Here is an 18,137-nt window from a genome sequence, read left to right as displayed (position 1 = left end):
TAAATGACTAGCTTCACAAAATGAATGGAGGACAGGACATAAACCTTGGCAGACTATGGACAGAAAATAAAAAAATAGATCGTTTAATGGGTAAATAGAATACAGAAAAATATGATAAGGGATTGATAAAAACGTGTTTATGTAGATGGATGGAAAATTAAGTAAATTAGATGTACGGGCGAGTGGAAAACACTACAACGGCTGATGTTACACGTTAACGTTATTTGTTACCTCATTTATTATGAGAATAAATTCACTCAAGTTAGTTTTGAAGTGATACTATAAAATTATAAATATATAATGAATAATTGCATAATACGTAAATTAATCATTTGAAACAACCACTGACATCTACCTACCGTGCACGGGAGCGCGCGTCCCTCGGAAGAGTTTTCGCGAGATAGAGTTGACGCGCGCTCCCGCGGTGCTGTGCTAAACATGGCTGCTCTCAGTAAGTCCATACCGCATAGCTGCTATGAGTTGGGACACACATGGAGTTCTTCATGTACGGCTTCCACCCTGCAGGTGACAGCCGGAGCTCTGGAGGTCTCCTTCAAGATATATGCTCCTCTCTACCTGGTGAGTGAAACAGCTCGGGTCTGACCGTGCATTTACCGAGGCAAGGGCGCAGTTAGCCTGCAGCTAAACTGGAGTCCAGTTAGAGGTACAAGGGCCTGAGACTGGTGATAACTTATTTAGATATAAACACACAGAAGCGGGGCTCAACCTTTCGTGTTTTACATTCACTAGCAGGTAAAGTGTGCAGGAGAGACTCGTTAGACTAATGTCATGCTCAGGTGAGCTGAGGGGAAGCTGCTGCTAGATGATAGGGATCAAACTGTCAAACGCTTCTCTACGGATCTTGTGCGAACTTTATACACACTCGCTTTTGTTTCCGCGTTACCACATTGTTTTAAATACTGTGGTGAGTTAAAAGTATGTGATTGTCACACATCATTGATGGTAATCTCTCTGGTTTGTCTACATTCATTCTCAATAAACCGAAACTGCAGATTTAACATGCATTGTTAGGCTACTTTTTTTTACAATCAAAGATATTTTGAGATGTTATATTTAAACTAGATGTTAAATAGATATTAAAACTTAACAATAGTATCAAGGAATCGTTCTTACTAATCGGATCTTTCAAGTGAATCAGTTGAATAGCCTGTTTTTTACTCCTCTTAAAAATTTGCCACCCCATTCTTCTCATTGGTTAGTTCAGTGGTACGGCTCCGGCCTGATTGGTCTTTATCTTTAAACCCCACCACACGGTCTCGAACGATGTGTTCACGAAGCACCTCTTCTAAATTAAACTGTTTATTAATGTCTAGTTTATAATTGATCTGTACTTGCGAGTCAGTCTGGACGACGGTCTTGAAACAACTGACTCGATCGAGAATCGTTTCTCGAGAGTCGTTTAATTGAGTAATACATCGAATCGACAAGTCATACAAGCCTTTTCGTGGAAATATATTTTTAGAGCAGTATCTATCTATCTATCTATCTATCTATCTATCTATCTATCTATCTATCTATCTATCTATCTATCTATCTATCTATCTATCTATCTATCTATCTATCTATCTATCTATCTATCTATCTATCTATCTATCTATCTATCTATCTATCTATCTATCTATCTATCAATTTAAACTCTATAAAAACAAAATGTGTAAAATATATGTTTGTGCAAGAATGGTTTATTGTGAACTTTTTTTGTTAGTGATAAAAGTTAAAATAAGTCCACAGGATAAAATAACTGAACAGGATTTCCTTTTTATTTTAAATAATGATCTTTACAAAACAATTCTCAAATCAAGCGAATAACTAAACCAAGAACTGTGTGTTTTGAACATTGTTTGATTCATAAAAAATATTAGCTATGAGGAACATGGAGTCCATTTAGGGCCATATATACTTGCAAAATAAAATATTTGCAAACAAAAGCAATCAATCAATCAATCAATCAATCAATCAATCAATCAATCAATCAATCAATCAATAAATGCAAATCTCCAAAAATTACAAACCAAAATAAATTTTTAAGAAATAAAAATACATTTTGCAAACAAAAATAAAGAATTGCAAATAAAAATCAAGTAGTGTAAAAAACAAAAATATTAGCAATTAAAAAAATAACATGTTTGTAAAAAATTTTATATCATTGCCTTTGCAAAACCAAACTTTACAAGGTAACTTGATCGTTTACGGCAGGCCCAGATCTACTGCGCTGTAAGACCACCTCAGTGATGCTGTGTGTCCACATGATGACGTAAACGCCCAAGTTCTCTTGACTTCGCCACCTTGTCAAGTCAGGGCCACAAAGTGAAATGTGCAGAAATGTGAAGTGCAAAGTGAAAACTGCTTCTTGAACACACGGTTGACTAAAAAGCAAATCAAAATGAGCATTGCAATTGACTGTACAGGATTTGTAAAGGCAATGGTATAAAAAATGTTTCACAAAAAAAATACACACATATATATATATATATATATATATATATATATATATATATATATATATATATATATATATTTTTTTTTTTTTTTTTTTATTGCAAATATTTTCGTTTCTTTTTTGCACTGCTTGATTTTTATTTGTTTTTTTAGTAAAATAATTTTTTTTCTTCTCAAAAATACATTTTTGCTTTGCGATTTTTGGAGATTTGCATTTATATGTTTAATTTTGCTCAATACTTTATTTTTTTGTCAGCAAAACTTTATTTTTATTTTGCAAGTATATATGGCTCTAGATTGACTCCATAGTGGAAGCTAAAGAGAACATGTAAAGTGAATCAAATGTTTATCTGTTGAGATAAAAAGCTACTTTTATAGCAGACTTGTTATGGATCGATATCTTTAAATATGCTAGCATAAATTACTAGTGCTTTTATACAAATTGTTCAAAAGATGCACAGCTTTACAAAACATAGCACACAAGCTCAGGATGTTAGCTGTATTTCACTGTAGTTCATTTATTTATCAGTTAATGTTATCTTTTATTTCCTGGCTTGTGATGACGTGGCTGTCAGTCTTTATTGATCTGACAGTGGGAGCATCACTGTGTCAACTCTGAATGTATCATTGGCTTACATTGCAAAACTCCAGTTCATGGTGAACTGTAGCATTGCAGAGTTGACATTCAATTCAGTTTTCCAAAAATAAAAAAATAAATAAATGTCTCATCCTATATCTAGACTGTAGGTCAGCGGTATTTGGGTGACAAAGCACTAAGCGTCAGCATGTTGCCTACAGAAACCAATATGTTAGCCAATGCTACGCTCAAGGTGCATCTGTGCTCTGTTGTGTCACTAAACTCACAGTACACAATTTATTCATTAGGAGCTCTCAGTAAAGTAACAGAATATAATTAATAACATCCTATCAAACTTTTCTGTTTCAGATTGCAGCCATTTTAAGGAGAAGGAAAAAGGATTACTACAAAAAAAGGCTGCTTCCTGAGATCCTGCAGTCCACATCTTTCCTGACTGCAAATGGAGGCCTCTACATTGCGTTTTTCTGCATTTTGCGGTAATCTCAACCAAATTCTGCTAAAAAACAGTTCGTGGAAAATGTGCTGTCCCACGTGTATGGTCAAGCTGTAAAGCAACCTTTGAATCCCTGTTCCTATCTGCTGTTTAAAGTCTACGCACATATCCATCCAAATAGGACGGTTGAGACCTTTGACACATTAAATAAAATATGAACCGAGATAATCGTTTAGATTTATGACCCTCATTCTGCATGACCAGTCCACACTATGGAATGTAACTCACATAATTCATGACCACATTTAAATAAGACCTTAATATTCAACAGCGATATTATCTTCGGTTGAAAGCATGCCTGTTGTGTAGTTCACCAATATAAATAATAATGACCTGCTATTCCTTCCACTGTTTCTTTTCTTGTTCATCTTTTATTCAGGAGGCTGTTGGGACGCTTCTACTCCTGGTCAGCTGGCTTTGGGGCGGCACTGCCGGCCTCATATATTGCTATACTAATAGAGCGGAAAAGCAGGTTAGTCCTGACATTTTCCCATCATCATAAATGACCTGTGGCCCATTTTATTACAAATGTCATGCAAATATTCATTATTTAATTATATTTAACCAAATTTACACTGACCTTCCATATGGAAATGTATTTTTAGGTGTGAACCAGGCTTATAATCTCTCCCAAGGATGTTAACTAAACACTATATGTCTGCACCAACATTGTTTATTATAAACATGCGCTGAAAATGCTTAAACTCTTCAAAGATTCTGATTGCCTGTAGAATACATGTGCTGGTATTCAGTAATGTTCAGTAACAGCATACTGCATTAGAAATAAATATGGTCTGTCTGTAAATATTCTAATATTTTAAGGCTTTACCTTCTTGTTTTATATGTTTGAGGAAATGCATGACATTTTTAAGGAAATGCATGAATTAAGGACATTTTTGAGGAAATGCATATTTCTTGCTGTACAAGACAGAAAAAAGGGACTTGAACTATTACTGGCAAATGTTATGTAATGTTGGTATTAAAAAAATGTATAGATCCCATTTACTCATAGAAGAGTGTTTTTGTCTTTGACTGCCGCTCTACTAAACGGTTAACCATGTTTTACTGTTTTTAATAATGACTGCTAAAGTCATTTAATGAAATAATGGTTTAAACACACAGCATTGTTGGTTTACAAAAAATCAAACAAACATAATCCTGTTGCTTTACACTTGATTGTAAAAAAAAAAAAAACTGGAAAATGTGTTAAATGAGAATCTGAAATATTTTACAGCAAACTTAAAAAAAATAAAGATCATTTAGTATTCAGAAAATGTTTTATTTTCAATATTTAAAAAAATTAATTGGTCTTACACTTTGTATTTACAGATTTTTTCATAGTATATGTGTTAAGTTCGAGTACTTTTGCCATAAACTGACATATCGTGAGATTGATATTTTAGAAATCATGGGGTGTGTTAAAAATGCATTGAGTATGTTAACTAGCAACAGTAGGAGTTAAGAAATGCAATCCATTTTTTTTTTCTTGGTAGGGTAGTTAAAGGGTTAAGAAGCCATAAAACCTTCTATTAAGAGTGATTTTTTACTTCTTTACTTTAAATTAATTAAAATAATTATTAAAATAATACTAATATTGCACACCATGATAAAAGATTATTTTTTTGTCTGTTAATTATCAGCTAGTTAAATGTGATTCCTATCACATTGTTTGTTTGTGATCATTATTTATGTGTCACCTTTTTATTCTCATAGAATTAAAGCTAATATGAAGACATTATAGTTATTATTTTTGATGGTTTTTAATGTTTTAGAAACATAAATGATCATGCATAAAGAGTTCTTGCCTTTCTGTCTTACGCAGGAGAGGACTTTTAACAATTTACATGGCTAACCTGGTAAGACGATTCAGCATTGCTTTATTTCATTTCCGCTGCATTAAGTTTTCCTGACAGCTCTTTCATTCTTGCATGACCATTTCCTGGCGGTAGTCAGCGTCGCATCTGTTTTCTGTCACTTATGTTACTTTTTCTGGAAAGCTGTGATCAAAACTGTCTGTTTCAAGGAAACCTCGGCTGATTATGATCTTAAGTGCTCTGTGTCATTTCCAGGCAACAGAGACGATTTTTCGGATGGCTGTCACCAGGGGTCTTGTTAAGCCTATGAAACATGGAGAGGTATGTTGGAGTTTATGCCACTGTTTGTGGTTCACAATGCCCTGTTTTCATATTTCATCATCACAAGTGCTCAGCTGAGACAAATGATATTTCCATCAAATAATAACCATTGTTCAAATCTCTCTTAACTAGTTGTATTTCGGTTTTGTTTAACTCTTCTCACTTATTTCATCACACTCACTTTCACAGGAGCTCATAAAGTGACACAAGCACTACTTAAAGGCACAATATGTCATTTTCACCACTAGGGGGTGCATATTTACAACAAACAATGACATAGTTTGATGACTTAATGAATTATGGGAGTTGTCTTCCTTACATTCTAAGGCAGGGGTTTTCAAAGTGTGAGGCGCGCCTCCCCTGGGGGGCGCCAGAGCATGTCAGGGGAGGCGCGGGAAAAAATATAATACAATAAAAATATAATTATTAAGTTTAATTATTATATGTATTTTTTATTATATTTAAACGTTTTAATTAAACAAAGCAAAAAAAAATAATACGTCAAATATAAGAAAACCTTTTTTACCCAGAAGGCCATAGCTGTGAATTCGCTTCTTTTTGGCAAGCCCGCCAATACAGGTATATGCCTGCTAATACAATGGGTCGGTTTCTGAGACCCCCTGATTCAAAGCTGTAATGAAGTTCCCGGCCCTTTGGCCGCCGGGAAGAAGGAGGTGGAGAACCAACGCAGTTTTAAAATGATTTATTAATAACAGTGACGGCAGCGCCTCACGGAGGCTGCCGTCTAAACCAGAACAAACGGACGGCAGCTCCTCACGGAGACTGCCGTCAAACTGAAAGCAAAAGTAAAATATGTACGGGTTCGGTCCTCTCTCGGCTTCCTCTGCCCTCGTTCCTCATTTTATGATCCAGTGCTCCTTCCGTGGGATCTGAGGCAGGTGCGCACCGCAGGTGTATCCACTTAAGCGGTGGCCTCACTCCGTTCCCACGGCTCTCGGCCACGCCCCCTCGCCACAAAATCCTTCAAGTTCAGGGCTTAAACCCAAAAGACGACGATATGATGATCAGTATTTGAGTTTAGGATTTACGTGGACAGGGCCAGCTGATGAACCACGACCTTTATGTGTGGTTTGTCAAAATATTTTGGCTAATGACAGCATGAGACCCGCTAAACTTCGACTGTTTTGACTGGGATGGACAGTTCTTGGATCTGTTTTATTCATATTGAACCATCATCCTTGTTTTAAAAACGTTATATTAAAATACTTGTTATTACTCTGTAAATAATTGCACTTTCATGCAAATGATGATAAAAGTGAGTTTACAGTCTGACATCTGTCTGTGTCTTTATATATATATATATATATATATATATATATATATATATATATATATATATATATATATATATGTGTGTGTGTGTGTGTGTGTGTGTGTGTGCGTGTGTGCGTGCGTGCGTGTTTGGGAGGAGGGGGCGCCAATGGATGAGTTGTGTCAAAAGGGAGGCCCACTGTCTTAGACTTTGAAAAACCCTGTTCTAAGGGATTCCTGCACAATCATCCTTATGGATGAGCTAAAGTATTCAAAACGTATTATCATGGTAGTAAAAATAAGAGTAAGACTGAAAACTGTTAAAATTAAATGAGATTGTTGATGAGAGATGAGTGTAACGTAGCACAAAAGCAACATGGATTTAAAGGTGCTGCATGTCATTTTTTGATCCTTTTAAAGCATGAAATACCATCAAATGTTTGCAGATATTTAAGAAACATGCCAAGTGAACTTACTTGTTTATCTGAAAAACAATGCTGAAGTCAGATATTTTGCTCTGAAAAGTGGCGGTATGTGCCGGAACGCCTGTTTATGTTTTGGTTCTTACAACATGCCCTATGCCAGTTTAGTCAATTATATTTTAGCTCCCCGTGTTGCCTTGATGGAAAACCGCATATTTCATTTATTTATTCAGTCATTCATTCATTCATTCAGAAAAGCTTTCAAGGCATGTATCCGTGACCGAAATGCGACCTCTGGTGGACAGTAGCAGACTCTGGAATGAGACGCAGATTCAGAGTTCAACATAAGGTTATTAATTGGTAAACTCTAGAAATAATATGAATGTAAAAATTAGGTGAGCAAGTTACATTGTAACCCCGTGTCCTAACAACACGCTACGTGACGAGATATGCAGTGATAAGTAGTTTGGCTGTTTGCACCAGACGAAACATGACAGAAATTTAAATACAGCCATTCAGAAACTGAACCACTAGTTTAAAGGTATTTAAAAGAACATTTATGACTAGTAATATTTTGACTATTTTAGACTTTGCAACTTTGTGAATATATATCGTTTTGTTTCTCACAACATGCTAAAATGACATGTTAGATCAGTAGACAGTGAGTAGATGTTTATTTTTGTGGCTATTTAGATGCAATCACATGAGCATTTACGCTATGAAAGCAGTCAGACTGAACATTTTTTGACTACCTCTGGAAGAGTCAAGAGTGGACAAGCTCAAAATGTTTAAGACACCGTTTACAGCAGGTGTCAGCTTGTGATTAAAATGAAAAAATAAATAAATAAAAAATAAAAACACAGCCAGTGTGATTGCCCAGTGGATAGTGTAATGACATATGGTGCATCCTGAGTTTGAATCCCGGCTCTTGGACCTTTCCAGTTCCTACCCCCCTCTCTCTCCCATTTCACTTTTTGTCAACCTACTGTCGTCAAATAAAGGCAAAAATGCCAAAATAAATCTTTAAAAAAAGGAATCCTGAATTTTCAATGACCATTTTCATCTGAGCCCACCATATTCTTTAATTTGTACTCGTTTAAATATTGCATTACAGATGCCATTTTTGTCACATCTAATATCAACACAAGACAAGCACAGAGCTACCTGTTATCGCAACGTTGATAACAATATTAAATGTTTCACAAGCATCAAATCTGCATATTAAAATGATTTTATTTGTGTGATGCTGGAAACTAGAGTGAAAATATAGATTTACAATCTTGTTTTGTTCCTGTTGAGTTGTTTAATGTTGAAATGTTTAAAGATCTTGCTACTCAATGATATCTAGACCGCTATGTACTGTATATTATGAATTGAGATCAATTAGTGCTAGTGAAACAACACCAGTATACATGCTTGCAAAAGCATTATTGCTACCAACTGACCATGACCTGATCCACAAAATGACCTAACCTGAAATGTATTGTAATCAAATAATTTCCTCTTTTTTTCCCTCCAGGTTCTTCTGTTCTGCTTGACTGCGTCCCTCTACATGTTTTTCTTCAGGTCAGTTGGTCAGGTTATTGCTTTCCAATCCTGGATCTGGATTAAGAACAGAAATGGCACAAACAATCCCATTCTTCAGAAAATACCAAAGCTAGTTGTTAGACTTCAATCATCAAACTTATCATTTTGTTTTTGCTTTTATCTTCAGATGTAAAGACGGACTGAATGGCTTCGCTTTTTCTGCCTTAAAGTAAGTTTATTTAAAGGTTTCTAGCACTTCTAAACGTGCTTCGTAAATTCCCAAGGATTTGCTGTTAATCCTAAAGCCCCCTTGGGATGGAGTAAAAACAACTCATGTCAGACGGTTAAAGGAGATTATGTGTCTGGTTGTTGCAGATTTATAGTTGGGAAGGAGGAGATCCCGACACACTCTTGCCTAGCTGAACACGCGTATGGCCAGGGTTCAGAAAGAGACGTACAGCCAGCAGAAGAGAGACCAGAGCAAACACCTGCCTCTAGAGGGAGCTGCATCAGAGCTTTTGCACGTAAACTCCTAGACTCTTTGTAAGTGTCGCAGATAAACTAGCTTATGTTTCAAATACAAAGAAAAAATGCACAAAAGCACACACATCAATGTCAAATGAGTGCTCAACCAAAAGTAAAACAGAAGCACACAGCCAACAACACCAAAATATAAAAATACATTATTATTAAAAAATATTTTTCAATAAATCTGGATAGTTTTTGTGTTGCCAACTTTAAATTTGCTTTTAAATTATTGTATGAGACAGTTGTATGAGATTTATTAATTATTAGGGACATCTCGATCATTGTATGAGACGATGGGATTTTAAACAGAAGATGTAACTTTATGCACACCAAAAAATTCTATAATTATTAGGAACATTCTGATATTATTATTATTATTATTATTATTATTATTATTATTATTATTATTATCATCATCATCCATTCACTTTGGCTTTTCATCAGGGGTCGCCACAGCGGAATGAACCACCAACTATTCCAGCATATGTTTTACACAGCAACCCAGTACTGAGAAACACCCATACACTCTCACATTCACACACATACGCTCATTCACTACGGCCAATTTAGCCTACTGAATTCACCTATACCACATGTGTTTGGAATTGAGGGGGAAACTGGAGTAGAGGTCTGCATTCCCACGATTAAATTTCAGAATAAATGCAGCAGTTGGTAACTGGTGTATTTTGAACGGGAGCAGGCGGTCTAACAATATCACTCTCAAGCGAGCGAGCACACGTATGTATGTGTGTGAATGTGAGAACGATGCTGCGTTTAGCTTGTTTGTTGCTGTCTATGTATGTGTGTGAATAAGAGAGAGCTTGGTGCTGCGTGTGTGTGAATGAAAGAGAGCGTGATGCTGTCTGTGTCACTGACTTGGTGCTGTTTGTCTATGTGTGTGTATGTGTGTGTGTGTTTATACAGACAGCTTGTTATAGGCTGTCTGGACTCTGTATAACTGGGTGGCCCCGGGAACGGGCGCAGCGGGTAGAAAACAGGGCGGGGCGGGCAGCGGGACAACAAATGCTGAACAATGTTGGGAGAGGTCGGGTTCAGACTAAAACCTGACAGGAGAGGACGGGAGCAGGATTCAAAATTTAGTCCCGCGCAGATCTCTAAACCGGAGCACCCGGAGGAAACCCATGCAAACATTGAGAGAACATGCAAACTCCACACAGAAATGCCAACTGACCCAGCCAAAGCTTGAACTTGCAATCTTCTTGCTGTGAGGCGAGTGTGCTACCCACTGCGCCACCGTGTCCCCCACACTGTAACATATTTCTTAAAATATTATGTAATGCAGGACTTCATTTTTACTTTTAATCTATGTACATTTAAACACTTTTTTCCTGCATTAGACACTTAAGATCCTCCTTATTCAACAGTCAGCTTCATTATCATGTGTGAATGTTCCCTTGCCCCAAAACATGGTGTTTGCGTTCATTGTATGTGTGTGTGTGTGTGTGTGTGTCCTTTAGATGCAAGCATGGACCCAGGCATAGATGTTGCAAACACCATCAAGACAACTGCTTCTCCTACTGTGTCAAAGTAAGAGTCTGAGACCTCCAAACCTGCTGTCTTTCAATCCTTTCATCTGTCTGTTCTGAGCACTTGTGTGTGACTAAGCACTTAAATTAGGAGCTTTTATATGAACGAAAGGCTCTGTGCCCTTTGCTTGCCGAGTGACAGCCGATTGTGAAGCTGCGATTTGTTTTCCGGAGAGCAGCTTCTGAGATGTTTTGTTTGTGTGTTTTTTGAAAGGGTTTCATCCGGATGTTCAGCGTGGGTTACCTCATTCAGTGCTGTTTGAAGGTTCCCTCAGCGTTCAGACAGGCCTTCACCAAACCCTCGCGTCTGCTCTGGCTGCTCTACAACAAAGAAAACTTCCAGCTAGGAGCTTTCCTGGGCTCTTTTGTCAGTATATACAAGGTACTTCATCGCCACTACCATTCGCTGATGGTTGTTTTTATGAGACAGCAAGTTTCTAGCAGCTTTTCGAGGAGTTTGTTTCCTTCTCACTAAGACTTTTTCAGATGTTGAGTTTCTGATATCTCATTTCTTTTTTATGAAAGGGCACTAGCTGTTTACTGAGATGGATGCGCAACCTGGATGATGAGCTCCACGCGCTTATAGCAGGTAAATTGTGAGTTGAACAGATGAATTTTAACATCTATTAGAGGTCCTCATCTCACCTGTTTATCTTTTCAGGTTTTCTGGCTGGAACGTCAATGTTCTTCTATAAGAGCACCACCATCTCCATGTACCTTTTCTCCAAACTAGTGGAGGTAAGGATCGTCTTGCTCTGTAGTTATTTCAGGAATGCAAGAAGTGTGAATAGACCAAATGTAAAATATTAATTATGTGAATTAATTTAGGGAAAAAATAAAATATAAATTTTGACCAACATTTACAGAACACACCAACTTAAATGTAGCGCAAAAGCAAAGCTAATTGTCCGTGTACCCACATATAATTTGTTTTTATTTTTAAAACGGAAAAATTAATGAATGGTTAGATATGCCAAATTTGAAGCTTCCGATTAAGAAACTTTTTTTGTTGTTGTTTTCGTCACATTTTGTTCTTACACACAATATGAAAATGCAGTAAAACCAAATTAAATTAAAGGCTTTAAAATTGGTTCGCTGATTGGTCGACCAATCATCAAACACACTGTATACGGACTCTAAATATTTTTTTAAAGACTTTATTTTCTAGTTATTTATTCATTTTTTTATCTGTTCATTTATTTATTGTTCTTAGCTTGGTCTGGTTTGATAATTTGATCTACTTAATCATCATGTGACTCCTTAAATTAAGACAGCTCCTAGTTCTAACACTAGGTGGGTTCGACATAAAGCATGGCTGCAGCTGGCAATCAACGAGATTCTCTGAGCGCGAGTGGGGGTGAAGTTGATAACTGAGCCATTGGGTCGGACACTTCGACCCAAATCACATTTATTTATTTAGTACAGCAACAACAACATAATAAACAGAATAATCTTTTCAAACTATACTTAATTCTCAGCAATAAGGGAATTATTAGTTAAATTAATATAGTAACCTATAACAAAAGGACAAAATTTCTAGTTGGCATACACCGCTTTAAGACTTTGATTTCAATTATTCTGCGTAGCACTGCTTGAAGTCAAACGCACCTATTGTTAGCTTTGCATTAACAATAAGTCACTAAATGACTTGTATCTTGGTTTTTGAGAGTGCAGACTGTTTTTTTAGTCACTTTATAGTAATTTATTTATTTTTTTGCCTGCTCAGTTATTGGATTGCTTTGAAAGCATAGCAAGACATTGGTTGATTTCTTTTATGGACAAAAAAAGAAGCAAATGATAAAAAAAGGTTTAAAAAACATTTTTAGAACCGTGTTAAATTTTTAATCATCGCTGAAGCTACGGTTTTAGGCATTCAAGTGAAATAAATTATTATTTGATGTAAAAACAAACAAACAAAAACATACTAAATAATATGACTTAAAATAATGTGTAGATACAAATGACTTTTACTATAAAATTCATATGTATTAAATATAATTTCTAAATGCATGCAAAAACAAACAAGTCATATTTTTATACAGTCATTTAATGGGTGAATAGATGATTTATTAACAACACTGTAATTATGGAATTATATTCCTGTAAATATCAAAAACTCCCACAATCCTTTGTTTTTTTAATTCAGTGATGTTTTGATTATTGTTACTGCTTGTTCTAAGTTATTGTGTTGTGTTTATTATGCATATGTACTTGTCTCTATATTGTATTAATAGTCTGTACACTGTATTTTTAGACATTGTATTTCAAAGGGATCGAGGCAGGCAGGTTTCCATACTTCCCTGAGGCGGACACAGTAATCTATGCCATCTCCACTGCCATCTGTTTTCAAGCGGTAAGTTTCAAATGTTTAAAAAAAATCTGTCTCAAAGCAACTTCTGAACACCCAAGGACACTTTTACACCAAAAGAAAATACAAAACACATTAAAATGCAGAAGCTGTTTATGACAGTGTGACTTATTGATGACACAAACTTGACGTGAATGTGAATTACAGCAGGTGAGGTTTAACTTGTAGAAAGACGGCACTTTTTATAGAAAAACTAAACTTATTTGGAAGGTTTTAAATTATAAACCAAGTAATGCAAAATTAAAGCCAATCTTGTTTTTTGTAAACCTTTAGTTTGTGTGTAATGTTGCTGTTTGAACAAACAACATCTGCAAAGTTATTTCTCAGAATTTATTTTTTAAGGCTTACAACAAGTTGCTGATAGGGATTACAATAAGCTGCTGTTTGTGTTTTTAAATTACAATCCTTAAACTGTGCATAATCCTGCATATGAGCATGAAGTTTCCTTCAATGTGCACTGGTTAGCCAATCAAACCACAGATGGCAAGCTGACCAATCAAGCGTATGTCCAAGGGAGGGGTTTCATAGAACTATGAAATCGATTAATTCTTTTTAAGAGAACAGAAACAATCATGTAGCTTAAAGAAAAATAAAAAATGTGAAAAATAATCTTCATTCATTTTCCTACAGTTTAGTCCCCGATTTATTGTACATTCTTTCTGAAAACTGTACACCAATGTGATTAATTTGTCTGTGTGTGTGTTTTTTTTGTTTGTTTTTTCCCCCAATATTTCCAATTATGAATCTGTACAGGCTGTTATGGAAGTGCAAAATCTGAGACCATCGTACTGGAAGTTTCTACTGCGTTTGACAAAGGGCAGGTGCGTATTAGTAAAAATATGTTTATATATGTATATATAGGACTAAATTATTAAAGCTTTCACCCAAAGATGAAAATCCATTGAAATCATGATTCTTGAAGAGCAGATACCAGCAGTTTAGCAGAAAAATAGATGAGCATAATAAATTAATGTAAAAAACTAAATAAATAAATGACTCCTGTTGATACACTGAGGTCTTAGGAAGCCATTTTCAGTCAGCCAGCCCAGTCACCTCCGGTGAACTCGCACCTGACCATTACAAATTTTCCACGTTTAAGATTTCTTTAAAATTTTTGCGATCTTCACTGCCTGATTGATATAAAATATAAAATGGGTCTCAGTTCAGACAAGAAGTACTGCTTTAAAATCCGTTTTTCTGCTCCATGTTTTTAAAATAGTTTCCGAGCTAACCTGCTGCTACTGACAGAGCTTGCGTTTACACGCTTTCATCTGGTTTAACACTTGAATGAATGCTTAAGTCTAGTAAACCGATTGTATTTCGATACATTATAAAGCAATAAGTCGGCAGCTAGCTCTCTGCAGCTCTAACATGGTCACCCACTGAAGCTAAGGAGTGCTGCGCCCAGTCATGGTCTCATGGGAGACCATATGGGAAAGCTAGGTTGGGAAAGCTAGCGCCGTCTTTCGAATGAGACGTCAAACCGATGTCCTGACTCTCTGTGATCATAAAAAAATCCCAGGATGTTCTTCGAAAAAGAGTAGGGGTTTAACCCTGGCATCATGGCTAAATTTGCCCCCTAGCCTCTGTCCGTCATGGCCTCCTAACCATTCCCATATCTCCTTCATCACTCTGTCTCCTCTCCACCAATCAGCTGTTGTGTGGTGTCCAATCAGGCGCAATATGGCTGCTGTTGCGTCATCCAGGTAGATGCTACACACTGGTGATGAATAACGAGATTCCCCCTATTGTGAAAAGTGCTTTGAGTGTCTAGAAAAGTGCTATATAAATGTAAAGAATTATTATTATTATTATTTTTATTATTATTATTATTATTATATCAAAAGCAAACTAATGAAGTTGAAAATAGTCCAATAAATCTTTCACAGGAAGTTTATCAATGGCTGAAAAACACTAGCTGTGCATGCAGCAAGGAATATAAATAAGTATTGAACACGTCACCATTTTGCCGTTGACCTGAAATTTTCACCAAATGTTGATAACAACCAAATAAATTCATGTATGCAAAAAAAAAAAACAAATCTAATTAGTTTACAGATGAAGCCATGTATTATAAAATGAAGTGACACCGGGAAAAAATATTTAACGCACAAAGAAAGTGAGCTGTAGAAAGGCAGTGAAAGCCCAGACAGCAGCTGAAATCTCTCACTAAGGTATTGAGCAACCCTTTGCTCTTCATCATTATAAATTAATATTAGCTGCTTCAGTCCAACATCTACATTAGCAGAATGATGATGAGGAAACCAGAGTGGACATTTCAGCAAGACAATGATCTAAAACACAGCCAAGTAATCGCTCAAATGCTTTAAGAGAAAGAAAATCAAGCTGTAGAATGGCTCAGCCAATCACCTGACTTGAATCCTATAGAGAATACAAAATAAGGAGCAGATTTAATAGACGAGACCCACAGAACCATCAAGTTTTTTAAACTCTCTTGGAGTCTGTGAAAAAAATCCCGTCTGAGCAATGCATGTGACTTCATTCTCCATATGAGAGGCATCTTTAAGCTGCCACCACCAAAAAAAGCCTTGTATATAAAGTATTAAATACATTTCAGTAGTTCAGTACTTTCTTCTTGTGTCATTTCATTATTGTCACACATAACTCATTTTTCAGATTTTAGTTTTGTTTTGTTTTTATGTTTGTATTGTTTGGGTTTTAACAAAATCTGGTTCAATTCCATGTTAACAGCTTCTTTAGAAATATTATTCCCAGTAAAACATGACCTGTATAATACTTATTTTCCCTGCTGTATACCCAACTGATCTGTTCAATGTATTTGCTTCAAAGTATTCCCTGAACTTTTTTTTTTATATTTTGTGGTAAGTGTGCTGACAGCCATTGACTTTAATAGTATTAATCAACAAGGACTAAAGTCCCAGCTAAAAATCTTCTGTAGTGTTCCACTGAAGAAAGAACTTCTCCTTTATCTTAAAAAAATGTTAAATCATTCATAAAAATATGAAATCTAATTAATTATGCATTTGAATTCTTTAAAGCATCAAGTAATGTATTGTTTGGTTTTGTCCAGGTTTGCCCTGATGAACAGGAAAGTGCTTGATGTTTTCGGGACTGAGGCCTCCAAAACCTTTGGTGACTTCACACCTAAACTGGACCCCAGATTTGTGCTGTGTCCCGTCGACATGGATGTGCAGCTGGGCTGACGGACATGCGTGTGTGGATCCGGGAGATTGAGTCTTCCCATCGACCAACAATGACAAAGGCATGGAAAGCTCTTGCACACAATCTCTCTCTTACATTCTCTCCTTCTGCACCATCATTAAATGTGAAGTCACAGTGTGAAGGCAGTTTTATGTTTACGTTGATGTGGATCTGAAAACATTTTGCAATGTAATTACCGCTGGCAAGATGTGACCTCTATGTGCGCACAATATCAGCATTGTCTGAAGATGAATTGAAGTTCATAGCATAAATTTTGGCTTATTGGATGTTCAAGGGCAGAATGACGGAGCAGGAATGTGTTCACACTAACTCAGCGGTTTGGAAACTGACCTATGTTTTTATAATCACTAACCAATCAGCTTTGAGAGCATAAAATGTGTTTTTTTTTTAATCTTTTTTTATTTTAATTAATTCATTTATTTTTTTTAGTCTGATGTATTCAGTTAAGTTTAAAGACGCTTGTTTACACAGAAGGTTTATGCTGTTTTATTTTATTTTATTTGTTTGGTCACTGTCATTTCAAACCCTACCAAAAATGATCAAATCAGAGATAATTGTCTGCCATAGTCAGGATATGCGGGTTAAGCCATGTAAACAGATCTTACTGACATCAGGGTTGTGTATGGTCTCTTCTGTCTTTAGTGTGCTCTTCCTTCTTGTACAGTTAGGAATTTACTAGAGGCTTTTATGGAGAGTTATTAGCACAGAACATTTATTAGCAACCTTTTATTGCAGATCTCTTTCAAGAGGCTGTGAACTCATCGTAATGGAGTTTCATCCTCATTTTCAGTAGCAGAGTTTTTTTTTTAATTAGCAATAACGATTAGTTTAAAATCTGACATTATAATTAAAGTATTGCTGTGTATTTGAAATGTAATTTATGTAAAGAGACAAAAGAAAGCCTTATGTCTTTGATGTTTGTATAAAAGCAAAAGCTTTATATTAAAAAATCAGATGAAATGATGCTCTAAGACTCTTTTATTTGTATCTATTAGATCGTTTTTATTTTTGTATATATATATATGATATCATTCATTCATTCATTCATTCATTTTTTTTTCGGCTTAGTCCCTTTTTTAATCCGGGGTTGCCACAGCGGAATGAACCGCCAACTTATCCAGCATGTTTTTTTACAAAGCGGATGCCCTTCCAGCTGCAACCTATCTCTGGGAAAGTATGTGATATCAGAGATTGCCTAAGTAGGGCCTTTGGGCCAATGTTGGTGCTAAGAGAGAGAGAATTATAGGGAGGTGGTTGGGGCAAATGCCTTTGACAGAAATCATCATTTCAAATTTATTGTAAACTTTAGTTTCTTTGTTTTATTGAGGAGCTACAAAAAAACTACAATTAAATGTTTCAATTAAACGTTGTTAATAAATCAGACTTTTTTATTATTAGTTGTTTTTAAATCTTAGAAAATGAATTAGGAAATTACCCATGGCAAATTTAATGTCATACGGTTTGGGATATTTAGCTTTGGCCCACAGCCCTCAGTCAAATTAGGTTTTAGGCCCTTTATAAGAAAAAGTTTGGGCCCCCTGGTATATATATAGATAACACACACATGATAATCTATGTGATGA

General features: G+C 35.8%; 1 protein-coding gene and 1 long non-coding RNA gene across 3 annotated transcripts; one reads left to right on the top strand and one right to left on the bottom strand.

The window, feature by feature from the left end:
* Positions 1–386: 386 nt before the first annotated feature.
* LOC147842090 (uncharacterized) lies at positions 387–3,409 on the bottom strand. The gene is made up of 3 exons (XR_015501156.1): positions 2,752–3,409; positions 1,658–1,883; positions 387–1,615 (listed from the first exon to the last, which is right to left on the bottom strand). It is a non-coding gene; the product is annotated as an uncharacterized LOC147842090 (long non-coding RNA).
* Positions 427–17,514, top strand: tmem135 (transmembrane protein 135). 2 transcript variants are annotated; one of them, XM_087269678.1, is made up of 15 exons: positions 427–579; positions 3,407–3,534; positions 3,931–4,312; positions 4,374–5,407; positions 5,621–5,686; positions 8,900–8,946; positions 9,095–9,136; positions 9,283–9,450; positions 10,914–10,983; positions 11,197–11,364; positions 11,508–11,571; positions 11,644–11,720; positions 13,237–13,335; positions 14,104–14,171; positions 16,403–17,514. In XM_087269678.1, the coding sequence occupies exons 4-15, from the start codon at positions 5,396–5,398 to the stop codon at positions 16,533–16,535; spliced, it is 1,014 nt and encodes a 337-aa protein (XP_087125804.1). In that variant the 5' UTR covers positions 427–579; positions 3,407–3,534; positions 3,931–4,312; positions 4,374–5,395; the 3' UTR covers positions 16,536–17,514.
* Positions 17,515–18,137: the final 623 nt, after the last annotated feature.

The sequence above is a fragment of the Danio rerio genome, chromosome 10, assembly GCF_052040795.2.
Source record: "Danio rerio strain M-AB ecotype USA chromosome 10, GRCz13ab, whole genome shotgun sequence".
Classification (NCBI taxonomy): Eukaryota; Metazoa; Chordata; class Actinopteri; order Cypriniformes; family Danionidae; genus Danio; species Danio rerio.
Note: the sequence above shows the minus strand (reverse complement) of the source record. Positions and strands in the feature narration are given on the sequence as shown.